The 20495-nt window shown below is 38.5% G+C and overlaps 1 protein-coding gene across 3 annotated transcripts; it reads right to left on the bottom strand.

The window, feature by feature from the left end:
* Window positions 1–128: 128 nt before the first annotated feature.
* Window positions 129–20006, bottom strand: pds5a (PDS5 cohesin associated factor A). 3 transcript variants are annotated; one of them, XM_058640062.1, is made up of 33 exons: window positions 19884–20006; window positions 18807–18957; window positions 13788–13991; window positions 12798–12884; window positions 12373–12470; window positions 11200–11326; window positions 10923–11003; window positions 10653–10793; window positions 9882–9997; window positions 9393–9487; window positions 9118–9263; window positions 8684–8835; window positions 8329–8442; window positions 8039–8120; window positions 7887–7935; window positions 7622–7761; window positions 6981–7096; window positions 6476–6581; window positions 6179–6339; window positions 5759–5882; window positions 5450–5608; window positions 5169–5237; window positions 4848–4984; window positions 4508–4631; window positions 4185–4389; window positions 3968–4082; window positions 3715–3847; window positions 3246–3365; window positions 2788–2850; window positions 2380–2531; window positions 2215–2296; window positions 1775–2043; window positions 129–1108 (listed from the first exon to the last, which is right to left on the bottom strand). In XM_058640062.1, the coding sequence occupies exons 2-33, from the start codon at window positions 18918–18920 to the stop codon at window positions 1105–1107; spliced, it is 3885 nt and encodes a 1294-aa protein (XP_058496045.1). In that variant the 5' UTR covers window positions 18921–18957; window positions 19884–20006; the 3' UTR covers window positions 129–1104. The 3 variants fall into 3 exon arrangements, with proteins under 3 accessions (XP_058496045.1, XP_058496046.1, XP_058496047.1); XM_058640063.1 differs by lacking the exon at window positions 19884–20006 and adding an exon at window positions 19641–19835; XM_058640064.1 differs by lacking the exon at window positions 19884–20006 and adding an exon at window positions 19266–19356.
* Between the last annotated feature and the right edge of the window lie 489 nt (window positions 20007–20495).

Genomic DNA, 20495 nt, shown 5'->3' with positions numbered 1-20495 from the left:
AGCATTTATTTTCTGGAAAAAAATTAAATATGATCATGAATAGGCATACTTTAACTACATAAAAAATGTTGTTTAACACAACCTGCAAGGTTTCCACTCACTCGATGCTTAAAAACAGAAAACTGACGAAAAGTACAAAAAATATTTAATTGTAAAAGATGAGCAAAAACCTGAACACATACTTGTATTGTAATATATCATGTTTGCATTCCAAAGATTTTGAGCAGTAAAAAAACAACTGAGAGACCAGTTTAGGAACAAGGAGGCAACCAGAGGTTGAACACAGTATCCAGAAATGTCTGAAAAATTAAATTTGTCCATCAACACACTGGAAATAAATCAGAAGGCCTTCAAAAAGCATTACAAGTGGCAACAAGGAAGCCACTGACAATTTCTACCTGGCTTTGAACACTAAAACCAAGCTAAAGCACCTAAACATACCAAAGTTAGAAACCTAAACATACCAAAGTATATCAAATTTTGGTGCCAGTACTTTTGTTAAATGCATTGGTGCTCCCATATTTTAGCTATCTGCTGCAATTGTCACCGTCTTGAATATTCAAAAAGTTAATCTGGGAAGTTGCACACATGTATGTACAAAAAAATCAACAATGTTAAGTAAAAGGGTGAGCTTAAAGTCAGAGTATTGTGCAACAGAGGACAGTAAGACACAAAAGAGGAAGAGGTAAGCAGACAGAAATATTTTTCCCAGGGTATTTAATAAGCAACAATCATAATCAGATTAAAATGTTCTTAAAATGTCCATCCTGTTCTTTAAAATAAAAAACAGCTCCACAAAAGAAGCAAAGGGCAACAAACAAAGGGGGAACGTTTTTTTATATAACACCTACATACAGTGAGATTTAAATCAAGACAACAAGGTGTTTAAAACCTAGGATGTCAGTGGTTTGTGTTTGTGTACATGTACTGTATGTATGTATACTTTGTGTATACATACTTGTGTGTCTTAGGAAAGGTCCATAATGTGTCCAGGAAACAGGAAAGCTTTAAGAGTCAGGAGCATGTGCGTCAGGTTTGGAGGGTTACAGGGGAGAGTCCGGCCCATTCTCTACAGTCTTGATTTCCCCTTCACTGGTTTTCTCTCTACCTGAAAGACAAAGTTTGCTTTACACGGTGTGCAGAAGTATGCATGCCTTCTCTCCAATGTTGGGCTCTCCCTGCTTTCCAGAGGGAGCTCCCCTCCTTGTCAACTTGGTATCACCCCGGACAATGTGTGTGTTGGACCTGGCTGTAACAGCTGCTTCATTTATGTGTGATGATCAAAAGAAAAGGTGTACTGAGGGCCACCTTAGATCTGATCACAGAAACCACACTCTGAGGTGCTTGGAGGACGCAAGTGAACACATCCTTGAGCCTCAGGAAGGACTGGAAACCACCTCCTCAGCTGAAGTTGGCGAAACAAAATTTTGCATCGCCATATGATATATTTTTTTTCTAATGGTTATTTATATATTTTCTTCCCTCTCTCTGTTGCTGTTGCTCGCTCACACGCTCACACACACACACGTTAAAAACATGTTTACTTGCAAATAGTCATGAAGCCAGATCCGATTATATGTGATCATAGAACATTTTAATGTAGGTGTGAAAAGTCTATTCACATGTGATCAGATCACTGAGGACAGGTGCTCATAACAAGGGTCCAAAGTGGAGCTAAAAGGTTAAAAGCACCATTGTGAAGGTCTCAGTGTTCACTCGTTATTTATTTATCCAACACTAAGAAGTCAAGACAAGCCAAAGCCGTTTCCTTTACCTTTGTAAGTCAATCTGTCTCTTTGTCCCTTCATCATTCTGCTGCTGCTGCTGTTTTGACATCTTGATATTGACGGTCTCTGCAGATGGATTGGAGTTGGGGTCGGCTGCTCTCTTCCTGCCTCTGCCAGCTCCGCCCCCCGTCGGTGCCGCTGTTCCCTCTTTTTCGGCCGCTACAGGAGCGGCAGCCGTCTTAGGTGGACGACCACGCCGTTTGACGGGTGACGCTTCTGTGCCAGCATCAGAAGTCTTATTTTGACTCGGCTCCTCCTGAAAAACGAAAATTATGTGAACAATCTTGACGTGATTGACATTTCTAAGGCATCCATAGAAATGTGTTTTTAAACAAATAGGAAAATAAATACGTTATAATTCTCAATACATGTTTTGAAACAATTGTATGCTTTTTCAAAGCACAACAAACTAAAAAAATTAGCTTGCCTTCTTCCCCTCCTCATTCTTGATCGTAGGGTTCTCGTTGTTTTCCTGTACCCGACTCTCTGACGACTCAATGACAGCATTGCTAAGGAACACAAGACGCATTTCAATTTTTAAAACAATTGCCTGGTTGGAATGGGCAATGATTTCCGAGCGTGTGCTTATTACCTGTTTTTGTTGATGGTGGAGGAGCTCAGTGGAGAGGAGATTGTGCTGGGGTTAGTGGCTGTGTCTGAAGCTGTGGTGGTCTTGATGAAGATCCGCCTCCCTGGTAGTGTCAGGGGCTTGTTCACAGCTCCCAGCACTGGAGCCGGTTTAGGCTGCAAAGCGTTATGATAGTGATATAAAGTGATGGACTTCAGTAACTCACTCAAGTCTGTATTAATATTTTATAAACAGCACTCAATTACACATAAACACACAGTACACAAATATTTTTATATGGACCCTGGAAAACTGTTAATGACACAGTTCTATTAAATCTAAATAACCTCCTGATTATTAAATCAACATGGATTCTCAGCACTAGTGGGTAGTTCACACTGGTCATGAAAGCAGAAAGTGTTGTGTATTTACCTTCCCAGTGAGCAGCATTTGTCTCATGTCTGCCATCAGATATTCTTTATCATTTTTGAAGTCCTGTTGAGAAAAATCACGACAGATCATTTCATTAGCATGAACAGCTCGATGTGAAATATCTACATAGGAGTGAAACTTTCCACTTGGCCACGGGCTGCCCAACCTTGGACTGTGTGACTTTTTTTTTTATTATGAATATTTCCTACTTTTTTTGGCACTGACCATTAGTTAAAATTATTATTCTCAGTAGACTTTAACACATCTCTAACACAGATGTCACAATTCTGGCTCTATTATTGTGTGCACTCATATTTATCGATCATTGAAAAGATCAAGTCATGAACAGAAATGTTCACTGACTGGAGGTAAAGTATTTATGTTTAAAAGGGGTTTCTTTGAGATATTTACCAATCTAACAACTATGACTGTGATACAATGGGGAGTGTGTGTATTACCTTGTCTTGTGTGAGGAAGAACTTGGAAGGCAAGATGGGGTCTTTTGGGGAATCCAGGTGACATGCAGTGCTCTTGTTGGCGATCACAAAGAGAGCAACATCACAGACGATATAAAGCTTCTGTAAACACAAAAACCACTGTTAGGATAGAGTGTCCTTTCTTTTTAGAAAAAAAAGTGTCACATTTCTACAGTCTGCTGTTAAAAATCAGGGAAATTCACTGGACGACTTTGATTACTGTATATATTCTCATATAGCCTCTGTCTCTCTTTTATTGCTTCATGTAGCAATGTCAGGTGCTGTATTCCATCTTGTATGTAGGTTTTTTCTATTTGTTGTATAAGTTAAAAAATTTAAAATAAAATATTAAAAGCATTAATAGCATTTTTAACATCAGCACCTCTTTTAACCTCTGTGTTGTTTGATGTATTCATGCATGTTTTGTGTGTGTGTGTGTGTGTGTGTGTACCTCATTGCCCTTGGCATCTTCAGGACACTGTGCATCTTTACTCTGTTTGATGTTCTCAACCATCTTCCTAAGAAAAGCGTGACTGTTGTTCTCGTTCTTGGTCATTAGTACTTCCAGCATGAACCACAGGCACCTACAGAACATAAACATGTCATGGTCATACATGCGACTACATGTGAGAGTTGTTTTAGTGTCATTGCTGAAAAATGTCAGAGAAAGTTAAAGACACAAGACACAGGATGTCAAAACTCACTCTTTGATGTCTTTGAGCTGATCATATTCATGTGGTTTTGTGAAGTCTGGGTCATGAGCCAGCAGGTGGATCATATAGGGAACAACATACTCAGGAAGGAGGGAGACAAGTTTTTCTGATGGACAGAAAATTTCATTTTAAAGTCCACAATTATGTATCCACCTTACAGTTTTTAGTTTGAGCATTTTCAATATTTGCAAAAGACAGGAACACTAACCCTGAGCGAGTGGGTTTTGTTTGATGAACTCTCTGCGGACGGAGATGTTTTTAAGGAGGCACTGTCGGGCGTGGGCGCGGCGCTCCTTCACTGGGTCTTTGGCACAAAGGGCGAAGACAGCCAAGTACTCCAGAGGCAGCAGCAGTTTGACAAGAGCCAGGTGCAACTTCTGAGCATAGATCTGACGAACCTGATAGCACTCATCCTGCACGTATGAAGGAAGACACTCGGTTCACACATCTCATACAAATGGAGAGCGTATGAGAATATTTCTTTTCATTTAATCAGGCCAAGGAAAAAAAGGATGCAAAAGCAAGACTAACATTGATAACAAGGGCGCAGAGCTGGAACTGCTCAGGTGTGATGATGTCATGGTAACAGGGCTCCTGGGCCAACTTCATGATGGCTCCACCTGCGGCCAGCCTCAGGCGAGACATGTCTGATTTACTGGAGGAAGGAAAATTAAATATTTGAATATATTTATGACTTCCGAAGTGTTAACAAACAAACATTGTGGACAGCATTTATTTCCCTATAGAGTTGTCAGTTTCTGTGTAACTCAAATAACACACTAACTCTAAATCTACAGAAATGTACATGCATCTACTTCTGATTTATACATCACGCCAGCTCTAACCCAGCACAGTAATCACAGAGTATTACCTGATTTTCTTCTGCTCTGTGAGGTCGCCCTCGCTGACCAACATGGCTGACAACAGGCGCAGGGTGGAGTTAGCCGACTTGGATTGGTTGTTCTTCATTCCTAATAACCACCGCACCAGCAGCTTGATGGCCTGTACCTATGGAAAACAGGTGATGAATGATTACTGAAAGCGGGGTCTCTTTATCCTTATAAACAACCTTAACTTTTTGTTTACAACCACCACCAAAGCTGGAATCTTTGAATCAACACATGATTGTGCATGAGAGGAAAAATCTCATCAAACTGAAGAGGAATAAATCCCAAATGTAGTTGCATCTTACTTTCGCTAGAACTTCTGGAGTGACTTCCTCATCGGTGGTCCACAGCTTGCCATTCTTGTTTCCCACCGACTGTAGATACAATGATATGCATCAAATTTTATGCACCACATCACTGCTTTCTTAATACTGCTTAATGTGAATAACCCCGATTTGTTAAATCCTTGATATAATCATTTCTCAACATTTCCCATGACACGGGTATGACAATAAAAACAGATATGCAAAGTGGGCAATTAAATAGGCAAGACTACATGTGTCTGTATAGTTTGATCCACACATACTCGATCATTCATGAGCAAGTCCTTCACGATGAAGTTAGCCACGATGGACTTCATTGGTGAAGCAAATTGATCCGGGGCCAGCATGGAGATGTGGCCCAATGACACGAGGGGAGTGATGAGCTGTTCTGGGACATCTGCGTTCAGACTACGTGACAGAGGCTGGGAGTGAGGTAAAACAGAGGAGGGGCATGTGAGCAACACAAACGTCATTAAAAAGTGGTGGAAAAAACAGGAGATAAGGACATACTGTACAATGCTAGTTAACAAGAAAAAAATAAAACATTTTTACATCAGGAAATTATCACCTACCTCAAATATCTGCGCCAGCTGCACTTCCTTGTTGTTGAAGATGGCATGGATACAGTGGACAGCCTGCTTGGCCTGGTGAGGTGTCCCTCGCTTAGCTTTCTGATGCAGGACGGGAATCAGGGTCCTAATGGATACGGCAGTTATTAAGGAGACTTTCACAAAGCAAAGACGACATCTGCTTTGGTTTTCGTCATTCTGGTTCTCATATACACTGTCTAATATGTGTGTGTAATAGAAAAAGTAATACAGACTAAATATTCACCATATCACTATACAATAATATTTATTAAAATAGGCCTGTTAAACAAAAACTACAGTGTATATAAACCTTGTCTTGATGATGTTTATAAATGAAACTACATATATTTGAATGTATCACTGGCACTGACTTAATGATATATAATTTATAAGCAATCTTACGATTTTATCTGTTGTAACTCCGTCTCGATCTTCTGTCCAGTGTTTCTGAAAATCTGGATTGCTGCCTCTGCGACTTTGTCATCCTCCATCTTCAAACACTGGAGCAGAGACTCGTAGGTTTCCGCTGAGTGGAATGCTGTGGGGTGAGTAAATGACAGGACCTAGAGGGAATATGATTAGATAGAAATAATTATCTATTAGAAAGAATAGTTCTACAGAGGTACGTTATTGATGCTTTAATGACTTAGCAATATTTTGCCATCTTCAAGCCTCTATGCTTGGTCTATGACACGTTACCTTGAGTAGCTCCAGACCAGAGCGGATGGCTGTATCAGGGGTTACACCCTCCTCGTCATCATCTGCTGTGCCCTCAATGGATTTGTTAAGCAGCTTGACCAGAGCACTAGGAAAAATTTACAGAAAATCATAAAAATTATTTTTGAAGAAAAAAATCAACAAAACACTAATAAGCAAAAAGGATTTGGTTTGAGTTCCTCTGTCATGGTATTTTTCCACAAAGCACAATGGGTTAAATATGTGCCCCAACTCAGGCCTGTAGTTACAACTCTCCCCCACTAGGTGTCTCAGTGAATGAGAAAAGCCTGTTTCATGGTATTACACAATGATAATACAGAGTACTTAGAACTCTCTTTTACTGAGAAAGGGAAATGCCCACAGTTAGTTTGCTTCTGGTGTATTTTAAAGTATTTTAAGTACACTGAAATCAGATGGAACAATCCAAAACCACCAAACACAGGAGCATGCTCAAAAACAAAAACCAAAAAAAAAAAACATAACTGACCTGATGGCCTCAGAGTCGATGTGGACGGGAGCGATGCGCTCCAGCAGGAACTTCACCATCTCCAGGAAGGGGTTGGTGGGTTGTTTAGGAAACGTCAACTTCCGGGTGATCTCTCTCTACACAAATGAAAGCACAAATGGTATTAATACCAACATTCATGGACTTGTGTTTATAATGGATTTAGGACAGGGTATTAGATTTTTCCAGGAATTGTGTTACCAATCTGTGCCGTTTCATATTCCACTAACTAGATGTTAACACAACAGGAGGTGCCTTTGTAGATGTTGTTTTTCACTGGACAGAGATAATGATCAACCCACTTCACCATGAGAGATGTCACCACGATGATGTAACAGCTGAATAACCTACTTGAAAATTAAAATTAAAATAGATGCTGCTTAATTTGCTTTATGTGAGCCAGGGCCCAAGTGTCAATTATTTGTGAATCAATTATCTACTTTCAGACACTTTTCCTAATTTTAGACCATTTAATAGCATGATATAATTTACTACTACTACCATACAAAGAGAATACAATTTTTATGCAACCGCCACTTTGAAAAAGCCGATGAGTTTTCTGTCCAAGTGCGAGTGACTGTAAATGCTCAGATGGGTGAGTGTGATGTTCAGTGTCCTCTCACCACACAGATCTCAGCCTGTTTGCAGGAGCAGGTCGGGCTGATGAGCATCTCCAGCTGGATTCTGAGCTTCTCATCCTCCCCAAGAACCTGGTTGAACTTCTTCATGAAGTCCTGGGCCTTTCCTGCATCTGGCAGATTCTCTGGAAAGACAAATCAAAGATAGGATCAGGTTTTACCATCTAGCATCAGGATGCCTCTGGCATTACTTCTATTTTTAAGAATTTATGAGTGGAAGGTTGTTTATGTTAGGGAGTTCCCAACTTACTGGCAATACTCATCAGTTTCCCAAACATGGCTGTGTTATTGGCCTCAGACTACAATGGGAAATAGAAAAAGAGTCACGGTTTGAGATATCTGGATTAAAAACATAGCACTGGCATTTTTTTGTGTTTTGTATGTGTATTTGTGTGAACACACCACTGGTAGCTTGTGAAGGTCCAGCAGCTCTTTGACAAGGCCTCTGAGCATGTTCTGACACTTCCACATCTCGTTCAGAGCTCTGAAAGACCAATTACACAATGGGATAAGAAAAAAGTGAGTGAGGAAGCAATCAATACATTGTCCTTGTGATGCATATTTGCCAACCATTTGTTTTCATCTTGTGTCGAGAAACTGGTCAATAAACAGACCAGTATTTATGTGTACAGTATAAAGTGTGTGGTTGCGTTTGCTTCAAAAGAGTGGTGTCAAATTGCAGGTTTACTGACTTGACAGCATTTGTGTCCAAGCAGGCATACAAGTAGTAGAGACACTTCATCTTCTCCTCTGTGTCAAGACTGTGAGGGACCATGAACTGGGCAAAGATCTTCTCTACTAATAATCTGTAGGGAAAAAAAAAAGTTTACAATAAATGATGTGTCAATGAAGAGCGAAATAACACAAACTTAACAGAATTGCAAAATAAACTCAAATGTATTATTGATAAAGATTTGTGCATTGATCCTTTGTGTCATTCTGCATATAAGAGAAGATATTTTGTAAGTTTCTGTTCTGAAAAGTTAGTTTGATTTCTCTACAAACTGCATGCTAATGAGTTGGAAAATTCAGTATGAATGTTCTCACTTGTCATCAATACTGTTCTGATAGTATATGTGCAGCAGCTTGTCTTTGATCCAGCTGATCTTCTGGGCAGACTCCTTTCCGGCCTCATGGTGCAGACAATATTTCTTATAAAGTTGAGCCAGACCCATCATGGCCTCCTTACGCACACGCCACTGTAGGAGGAGAGAAAAAGAGGGTGGAGTTGAGGATGATCAAATTACTTGTTTTATGACAAATGAGTCAAGTGTTGAGGGAAATTCCTGTGCAGTTTGTAGTTACATGTATGTGAGATGTAATTATGGATAAGATTAGATGTCCAAGACTGCTGATAATATCTAAATCTTTTAGATTTAGATCTAAATCCTCATAAGAATGAAAGAATGTCTACTACGACACAAAAATCACTTTTGCAGATAATTGAATCTGTACCACAGCTGAGTACACATTTGTCTCACCCTTTTGTCCAAAGTCCTTTCACGTACAAAGCCCAGCAGCTGATCATTGACCAAGTTGAGGTCTTTCTTCCCAGAGTTAATGATGGTAACAATGACATCATGACGAATGGCTTCCTCTGGGTCATGGGAACGTACCTTTAAGAATTCTGGTTGCATAAAGAAGACATAGACAAGTTATCACAATATTACCCAGACAATAAGATTACCAGATTACCAGATTCGAGGGGGAGGGAGAGTGAAGAAGGCAGTGCAGTGGAAGTAAAATAAAAGCACACCTGTCAGGTCTCTGGCCAGGTCTGGGTGATTCATGAGGCAGTGGCTGGCAAACTTAACACACTCTAGTCTCACTGGAACATGGATGTCATTAAAACTGGAACAAAAGCGGTTAAACAGTAAATTCAACTGAGTTATGAGAAAGCGAACAAAATAATAATAAGAAGAATAGCAATAATAATAAAGATGATAATACAGTCCCCCCCATCCCCCACACAAAAAATAAATATCTCAGAAGACAACTCTAAATTTGTTTGCTCTCTTTTTGAATAAGAACACTCCTCGCAATGTAAACTCAGTGAGCTGATTGTGGGAGTTCCCCTCTGGTTACCTCATATGATCCTCCATTACAGAATCATGTTGTGGCACACAATCTATTAAGCTTGTTGCTGGTATGTTCTTCAATTGATATTTAATTCACATTCTATTGCTGTTGTAATTAAAAAAAAAATAATAATAATAATAATTAATTCAACAGTCATGTAACTCACCGTCCTAAGAAGCACTGCCACAGTGGTCTGTTCTGTGAGGCCAGCTCAGAATCTTTGGCCCCAAACAGCTTAGCTAGCAACCGTACAACAGCAAGACGCTCCTCGCCATCATTGCTCTGCAAACACCATATACATACAATTCTCTTATATCTGACTGGATGCTTTACTATATTTTATGCACGCCATGATTATTTTCAGTCATAATTAAACTCCAAATAAAAACAACCACTGAGAAATACGAGTAAGTCAAGTCTTTAGTGTTTTACAGTGGTATTAACAGTAGCAAGAGTCCATGGTCCGATAACAATGGGCTTTAAAGATCACAGTAAAGATCACAAAAAGGTGCCATTTCATTAGTTTACACTTTTTATGTTCTGTGCAAGTTATCTAAAAGTACAAATTGATGAAGCTTCTAAATTGTTTTACTAGTGTAAGGGAAATGGTTAGGCCATGTTCCACTACTGAGGGGGAAAACTAGTATCACACACACCAAATAGCGCGAGGGAAATCAAAGGATTTCCCTCATGCTGTTACCCAAGAGGCACAGTGACTTTGACCATGACATTCAAGTCAGTTAATCTTACAGTAGGAGTGAATTCAAAACAAACATCCACAACAACAGGACAAATGATTATCTGAGGCACAGAGGCATAAACACGATCGGAAAGTATTTCAGCAGTGGTATAGTCGATGTTAATATTGTAAAGCCATGCACAGAAACCTATGCTTTAAGGTGTGAGGTGTACTGCTATCATTGTGTGTGATATTTACTTTGAGTTTGAACTCCAGCTGTGGCATGACGGAGGTAAGCAGCATCGGGTCGATGGCAAACAGTTCCTGGATGAGGTCAAAGACGTGCTCTGATAGGTCACTGACTGATGATTTGCCCATCACTAAAACCTGATTGAAGAACTAGGGGAAAATAATAATAAAAAACACTGTGAGAAAGACAGGAATATATTCTGATGTTGGAAACCAACAGGGTACAAATGACAATGAATAACTGAGATATGGAGAGAAAATAAAAAGGATACTACTCACATTTGCGATACATGTCTCTATGGTCTGAACGGTCCTCTTAAGCAAAGTCTTGGCGAGGTCGTACGCTTGCTTGTTCAAATTCTGTTACGAGGAAAGTTAATCACAGATATTTAAGTCAAACTGTCAGAACAGATGCACAGAACTTCAACATCTTCAGTCTGTCAGATAGAGTCTTGCATAGCCAGACCTACAATTAGTGCTTGAGAATGGTGTGGCTGAAACCATAGTGACTCTTACACTGTACATGTGGAACTCAGAATGTACGCATGTGTTTTACCTTGTGTGCAGGAATGAGGTTAATGAGGATGGTATCCAGCAGCTCCTGTGTTACTCCGTCTCCCTCCATGATGATTGAACTCATCAGATCCATCATGTGCATCTGAACCTTCTGGTTATGGCTGTTACTGTGGAGAGAGAAGGACAGAGAGTCTGAGACTGGAACATTTTGTTCTCAAGTGCTAGGTGATGAAATTGAAAATATTAAGTACTATGCAAAACTCTCAGGGCACCACCACCTTTGTTGTTTTAGGTCCGTCAAAGTCTGTGATCATTGGCATTTGGATTGGAATAATGTGACAGAAAATTGGTCTTGTATTAGTAAGATGTCAATGAGCTTAAGTTACACAACATGTGTGTGTAATGCTCAAGCATGGCATGAATTAACCTGGTGTAACAGACCTTTTTCACAACAGATATTCCTGCACATGAAAAACACAGGTTTTACCAGTAACAGGAATTAGGGTTTCAGTCCAGTTTTAAGAGAGACAGGGTTGTGCTATTATTCAAGTGTAAGGGTAGGTCACACTAAATACTTGACACTATAACCTGTAGAAGCTATGATTTTTTTCTAAAAAAATATGTTATTTTAAAACTGCAAACACATTTCCCATAGTTTCTGGATGTGTTCCAATGAAGTGATTGAGAAATAATTAAACTGTATGGTCAATAGTGCGTTGCTAAAACAACTATATCTAATGGTGCCCTAGAACCTTTGCACAGTACTGCAGAATTTAGGTCCATTTAGAGTGACATAAAATATATCAATGTTACATTCAAAAGACATAGAATAAGGCACATTTAGTTGATTTTACTACTTTTATCTACTGCATATATTAATGAATACTACTCATTCATACACCATAGTTTTATGTTTGATTAGATATATTAAGAATTTATGTATGCAAATCCTGTGCTCGAGTGTATTTAATAATTTTTTGTGTTATGTAATTATTACTAAGGAAGTTAGAAAATACATTTAAATAAACCAATCAGTTTCCAACTGACACATCAGGTGTTAAAAAGGAGGTGTGTGACAGATTCAAGGGCTACTAGAAGAACAGTGGTGGACCATAATGGCTGATTCATTTATATTTTAGAATGTGGATGGAAAATGATCACATACAACTAGGAGAATACACAAGGTCACAGCAGCAGATAACAGGGGACTTACTTAATAACGGAGAAGAGGCTTTTGAACAACTGAATAAAGATCTCGTTGCAGTCCTCCAGTTCAAAACATATGTTGTACGACTTCACCCATGCCAGGTTCTGCGGAAACAGAAAATGTGATTCCTCAATAAGCTGACGAGTGTATTTTCACGCTACGTTTCATAAAACACGGGTAGGACAACAATTCAGTTATCATTTTCATTCTAATTATTATGTAGCTTCCATTCTGCAATTGTTTTATTTATAAAATGTCAAAAAGGGTTAAAATTGTGGAAACAACTACCCCACAGAGCCCAAGTCCTAAAATGTCTTTTCTCTGACCAGGGGTTTGTAATACTTTGATAAATAACAGAGAACACATTCTGACACATGATGAATAAGGACATCTTCATCTTTTAAATCTTTTCTATAGAATAAGTGCCTTACTTCCAGCAGGTAAAAATATCTGTTGAACTGAGGACTCTTGGTGTCTTCTAGCCCCTTTAGTTGTCTGGTGATGAACAAGAAGATGTCCTGAGGAAAGAGACAGGGGAACATTTGGGAATGTAATCAAGTTAATGGAGATTCGAAAAACAAATTGGCTCTCTGAAAAGCTCCCAGCACAGCACATACACATTGCAGTAAAGCAATGGATCACTGTGGTTTTACAGTAAACATAAGTTTCTGGACAGCACCTTCACATGGCAATCCTGTTGCAAACAAGCCAAATAATATACAGTAACTTCACTTTGAAACTTCAGCGTATAGCACCTGGTGATTACAAGTTACAATTCAAACTACCTACAGTGTTCCCACACCTTGGTTGACATAAAATTCAGTGGCTTTTTAAGAACTTTTCAGGACCAATTTCCTCAAATTCAAGGAACGAATGCGCTGACACAGCTTAAGATGGGAGGGCAACTTGTAAGAGCCATTTCGCCCATTTATTGAGTAGCAGCACACTCTGCATTTGGACAAGTGAATTGTCCTTGGGATCTTGGGCAAGTCTTCGTAATCTTCAGTCTTTGTAATTTACTTTGGTGAGCCAGAGATCATTTTACAGACATCATGTAATTTGTGCTCTTAATGTTCTTAAATGTTCCTCGCTCATTGTTCTGCATGGAATCTCATGCCAGGGGCCATGTAGTGTCAACACCACCAGTAATTATGACTCAATGTTTGTTCTGCGTAGGCCTAGTCTATGTACATAAAGCAATACAGGGCACATGAAACAGTTGGTGGCGTCATAAGGCACAACGGTGGTGGGAAACATTTTCCTAAATATCAACTGAACTTCTTTCTTGCACAAAATGCAAGCACTTTCAATGACCCAATGACCACATGGCACATTTACACAGCACAGCTACTGAATAGTAACTCCGTGGGTTCAGTGTTGAGTCATTTGAGAATTTTATAGAGTTCCCCCAACTTCCTCACCTTGAGTTTGTCGTGGGAGGTGTAAGGGGCCTCAGGAGCATAGATCCTGAAGATGTCAGCCAGACAGCAGGCTACTAGTAGCCGTACATCTTTATTTGGATTCCTGAGGAAGAACTCTGAGGCGAGATGAAGTGCTAGGCTGAGATACTGCTGTTTTTCCTCTTCAGAGTCTTGATCCATGTCCATGTAGGTCTTCACCACCATCTGGGAAACAGGAACAAGAAAGGAGGTGAGATGAAAAAAGCAGCACCTTAAATTTGACAGCTTAAATAAAATCATATGATTATGTCCAGTGTCCTTTGATATGTTGTCTTCCTGTGAAGAAAGTACAGAAAATACAGAAAAATTCAAAAGAGGAATCAACCAATTTCAGTTTCTTTTTAATTATTTTTAACTGTTAACCCTCAGGGACAGGTGTTTTAAATATTAAATAGCTTCATTATTACAAAGTCTTCAACTCACACTTGACTCATAAATTAGCAGATTTAATCTAATATAATTTAATATAAAATTTATCTGGATCTGCGACACATTGAATTCTCAATTTATTTAAAACAGAAAACTACATATTTTGGGTACCATTCTGAAAAGAAATATTAATAAGATAAGATTCTTATCAAGGTTGTTCCTATTATGTCTCATGTTCGAGTGGGTGATATACTGCTACAGATGTTGATATTTAGGGACTTAGAAAAATTGGCTATGTTTTCAACCATGTATAAACAAGAGCGACAGATAGACTTGCATCATGCACACATTGTAGACATGCCACAACATTTCTGTGGCACGTAGATTCCATTAGAGCTGCAACTAACGATTATTTTCATAATCGATTAATCTCTCAATTAATTATTTGGTCCATAAAATGTCAGAAAACCTTAAAAAATGTTGATTGTGTTCGTCAAACCTGGAAATTACGATGTTCTCAAATGTCTTGTTTTGTCCACAAACCAAAATATTCACTTAATGATTTTTGTTATCCAGAGCAAAGAAAAAAAAAACAAAAAATATTCACATTTAAGAAGCTTAAAAGATCGGAAATCTTGTTTTAATCATGAAAAAAAGCTTCAAACTAATTAATTGATTATCAAAATAGTTGACAATTAATTTAGTAATCGATTAATAATCGATTCATTGAATAATTGTTTCAGCTCTAGATTCAATAATAAACTGATAAAAGACCATCGGACTTGAAGAGTTTGTAGAAAATTTTTCACATTAGCTCAGAAATATAGGGCCAAAAAATCTTTCTGGTAAATTATATCATTCAGAAAAGAGAAGAGAAACAAATCAGCAAAAATAATTTCATTAATTCAGAAAAACAGAGGCGAAAATGTTTTAAAGTGAATGCTTCTGTTAAAATAAAACTATGTTTTAACAGAGCTACTCTTTCACAGTTAATAGGTAAGTTATGACTGACAAGTGAACGAGAGGTCTCTGGTCTCTGTTTCCACCTGGTCAGGCTGTAAAAGCAGTCCCTTCGTTTTTCAAATGAAGAGGGAGATAGCAGTATTTTCAAAAGTTTCCCTTTTAGCGTAAAACACCACGATCATACACATGATAGGCCTAGCACCAACAGAGTGCATGCACATTAAAGAGAAAACAAAGTAGAGTCAATGTAGTCTGATATGTATTAGCATGGATAAACGCAGAGAGGTAAAACACAGCAGTGGAGCAGGCTGAACAGCTAGGCAGCCAGCTGGGGTGGGGGATGGGTCCACAGCTCCAACAGAACTGCATAACACCACACTCTGCCTGCACACACACATCACACACAAACTCTTCTGCTGGTCTTACGAGCAACAGTCACACCACAGCCAGCACAGACTACAGAGACAAGTGTGTGGGCTTGTTGAGCTGCAGAGTAATGCTGTGCATGCATCTCTGATCCCAGTGCTCACACTGTAGTTGGAAACACTTTTAACACAATGTATGAGTGGCATGTTTTTCACTGTTTGCAAATTGTTCAACTGTACTTGTCCTTAACATGTGTAATTCATACAAGCAACTTATATCACCTTTGAACCTGTTTATCGACAGGCCTTTGCTTGAAATGTTATTGAAAGCCATCTTTGCAGAAGAAATGGATTCCAAATACAATGACTTTCTGAAGTAAAATAGCAGACTGTAAAAAAAAAAAGTTGTGAAGTCAAACTCCTTATATCACTAGAACAACCCCGCAGCAGGGGGTTTAAAATATACACTCTATCCAAGACTCTCAAACTGGATAAGAAAAAAATCTTTAAAACCCTTTAATCAGGGAAGGTTTTACAACAAAAGTAGTGAAGAAAAATCTTCTTGGATCTGTAGGTATGACACAGATCTCATGTGTACAAATTAGAGCAAGATAGTTAAAGGAAGAGGTTATGCAAACCAATTGTATTGTGAAAGGATACTTCACAGAATAATCATACAAATTAACAACTACCCCATCACAACTTCCACAAGGAGGTTTCCTGTGAACACAATGTATGCTGCCTGGCCAGCACTTATTAACAGAAAAACCCAGCTGTGACTAACTGTGAACATGGGAAACATTTAGCAGCCAAAAAAGCCAGATATTTCCCTCAGGGAGAAACACAACTCGAAATAAATAATTCAATTTCTCTGTAGTTGCATGAATTTTGGCTTAAGTAACTTGCTAACAGGTTTGCTATGTCAACTTTAACAAATATCCATTAAGGATGTACAATAATAGTATATCGTGGTATTACAAATTAAGGAAAATCATGTGAGATAATAATTAACTTGAGTATTTAAATTCATAATATCACCACATATGTTTCATCTATTTTCCATTCCCTCCCTTTACAAGCCATGATTCTAATTTCAGGACACTGATATATTAAACACAGAGACACAATTTTAAGTAAAACAACAATAATAAAGGGGACCTTAAAAAACATTAACAGCTGGCAAGAGCAGCCTCAGTGTGCCCTAACATTGATTCATATGCCTTGATTCCTTGTCACTTAACACTAACTCTCTTCCAAAGAATATTCATTTTGTTTGAATTTTGATGATGGTGGGGGAGAGTACAGTATAACACATCTGTTCAAAAGGATTTAACAGATGGATTTAAATAAAGTTTTCTTGAAATATAAGTTATGAACAAAAAAAGAAATGAGTAGAGTTTGTTGGCAATCCGTATCTGGATTCAGGAGTGGATTGACAAAGATCAAAACTTCTGCATTGGTGGAGGGCTGTGATCCCAATGCTTTCTCCAATGAACATTTTAATATTGAAAAAGATGGTACACTCCAATTAATCATCCTCTTAAATTATTGAATCCTGCTTTTATTACAAAAATAAAAATCAACTGGAACTGAATTGCATGTTTTCCTCCTTTTCTCTAAAAACATGACTTGCTGAAATTATTCCTTTATGTAATCACATTTTAGGATTGTCTCACTGTTCACAGCTCAAGGGAATATGATGAAGAGATGGTAAAGCTGAAGCCTTCAAAGTTTGTATTTATTAAATTATATTTTATAATATGTTAACCTACAGTTCGACTACATCAAAATACTCTGGCAGCGATAATGTAATTGTGTTGCTGTATAGACTATGAGAAGATGAAGGAATGGGAAAACTGCCTTTCTCCCATTACTTAACAATTAGAGGTCGACCAATGGGGCATTTCTAGGGATAGTGTTTTCCCCTTCATCCAATAAAGTAAATGACAGTTAAATAATGCCATCTGATACACAAAATTGCATAACTGCATTCAAGATTTATAGAAACATCAGTAGAGGCGACGGTAGCTCAGTGGTATTTAGAGAGTCGTCTTTCAACGCATGAAGTCCCAGAATGAGGTCAGAATTTGGTAAAACTGCTTTCTCCTTCTATACCCAATGGACATGGAATGTGTTGCAAAACTTAATTTCACGACAGACACAGCCTTCTTTAAACACATTCAAAGGCATTTTATGGACCGTCATGAAAGAAACATGTTTTACATAACCCTTTTGAGGGGTTTGTATTAAGTATCTTGTTGGTATGGCCTGCATACTTCTTCAATTTTATATACTATTATATCTATCTTTTCTACTCTCTTTTGTTACCTTTCTGAAATTGTCTTGTCTCAGTAACTCTCTGTACTATCTATGCTGCTATCTTGACCAGGACTCCCTGGAAGAAGAGATTGTGTACCTCAATGAGAACTTCCGGGCTAAATAAAGGATAAATAAAATTCAAAAATTGATTCACAACTACATGCAGATGTGTCCTTGGGCTAGACACTCAACATGTGAATGGGTATGAAGGATGAATGATAGAAAAACTGCACTGCACATAGAAACTGTGTATGAAAGTAAGAGTTGTTCCGATTCCGATACCAGTATCGGAAATGCCTCCGATTGTTATTATTGTTATTATAATAACAATAATAACACCTAAGGTTATATGAATCACAGTTTTAAAGGTATTTAATGTCAATGTATCTATATATGTATATATGTATATATATATATACACACATACACACACATAAACATATATACACACATATATATAAAAAACAAGCAAATACACAATCATATCTCAATCGCAATTCCTGTCAAAATAACCGCGATTAGATATTTATTCAAAATCATTTAGCCCTAACAGGTTTTATTTCATCTTGCATCAAAAATATGTTGTTTTTTATTGTGAACTGTGTATTGTTCCATATCACAACAAACACTTCTACGTTGAAATGTTTGAAAATAGCATGAATATTGTGATGGTGTTATCGTGATGGATTTGTTAAATGACTTTCTCACATAGTACAACTTTTTTTTACATGACCAGACTGGACAGCATTGGCCCCCAGGTCGTTTGAGTTTGACACCCCTGAACTAACTATAAAACACATGAAACTACTGCGTGAAAACAATAATTATCAAGTTTCTGAGAACTGACTATTAATCAATCTACATCTATTAATAAGAGCAAAGTTAGAAGGGTTATGTCATCGTGTCAGGGGTTCATAAACCAGACTGAGACATTTGATGACAGCAAGAATCTTCGTCAACATACCTTCAATCGTTTGACCACTTCATCATTGCTGATTTTGTCTGTAATCTCTTTTACTCCAGGAGGATAGACGATCTTTGCGTCCCCCGCCGGTTTCTGCTGTTGCGGGAACTCCATGCTTGTTGATGTAGTCCACACGGTCTTCTACTGGCCTCTATGGGTCGGAAAACAAAAGTTCAACACACCGATGCTACCGCACTTTCCAAAAACCTCCTAATAAACACTATTCCCATTTGCCAACCGTCCGTTTCGATCGCCAGAATGGGCGCAAACTGTGCGTCAACATGTGATAACAACCTCATCCAGAAGACTCTTCAAACTGAAAGCTCTACTGTGCATATTATTAGCTTGCATGCTAAAGTGTCCCAGCTAAACACCAGCTCCATTATTTTTCGTACATTTCTCAAAGCGAACACTGTGTATGTACACAAACAAGACCAGCAGCACTGTCGGTAACCTTACATGTATTTGGACAACTAAACCGCTGGAAAACCACTTTAAATCAACATGGTAGCATCTGGTATGAACGTCTACTGTCACACAGGTTATCAAATCAGCTAGCTAGTTGTTGCAGTGCAAACATCATTGGCTAGCGGCTAGCATTTTGCGGGAAGTCGTGATAGCCAGCAGCGAGCGGCTAATACACGTTAGCCGTACATGCTAACAGATTAGCCTAGGCCGCAAACTACTCTGGTACCCATCACATCTCTACAGACTATCACAGAGGAAGTGAAGAGTCCAAACATCTCCACATAAAACAGCTAAGTCCCTGGTTAGTTTCTGTGGTTTTCCACAAATGCAACTACTTTGTAAAGTTTAAGAATAAAGCTTGTTTACTTGTTACTGTCTTTCTCAACTTCAACGCATCGCTCCGTACTGCCGCTAGTTCACACAGGCGAAGAAGGGCTGCTGCTGCTGCTTCTGCTGCTACCGTCGCCCTGAACCCTCCTCTCACCAACAACTTGCCCCCACGGAAGATTTTAAACACCCTAGCAAATGCAAAATGGATCTGCTTTCAGATACACAACTGCAGCGGAAACCCCGAAAATGTTTGCCAAACGCTTCCTCGTTAGTATTTACCTCTCAAGTGGGCCGTTTTAATTCATTTGTCTGACACAGGTTAGGTTTAGTTTTCGGCACAAAGCTCTCTGTCCGTTCAGTCAGTTCTGTCTGTGTGAAGATTGGGTGCAGAGCGCCCCCCTCGGTTTCTTAGGAGTACTGCACCACCATATTTCAGGCGGGAGGAAAACCGTCTTCCTTCATCTCCATGTCTTCACCACTCTGTTTGTATAATATTATTAAATTATCGCCCGCATATGCACATTTCTCCCCCTTTGTTTATTAAAAGTAATTATAACGTTTTAGTTATTTCATGATTGTATTATGCGTGTTTGCTCATTTATCTAAGAAAAAATACCTTACATTACTTGAATTTATCTCACACAGGGACATTTTAAATTGACACAGCAGCACGGAATTTAACAGCAAACTGCAATAAGACTAAAAAACAAACAAGACGAATAAGAATGGGCACCAAATGTTGGTAAAATGTTGAATAAATGACATATAAATACAGAAATACAACTGTATATACAATTAATAATGTCCAATATATAGATATAAGCTGTGTAAAAGTGGCAGTATGCCGTTTATAATGTTTAAAATATATTTCATACTAATATTAATCATCAT

The sequence above is a fragment of the Solea solea genome, chromosome 10, assembly GCF_958295425.1.
Source record: "Solea solea chromosome 10, fSolSol10.1, whole genome shotgun sequence".
NCBI classification, from domain to species: Eukaryota; Metazoa; Chordata; class Actinopteri; order Pleuronectiformes; family Soleidae; genus Solea; species Solea solea.
The sequence above is the reverse complement of the archived record's forward strand: the minus strand, read 5'-3'. Positions and strand labels throughout refer to the sequence as shown.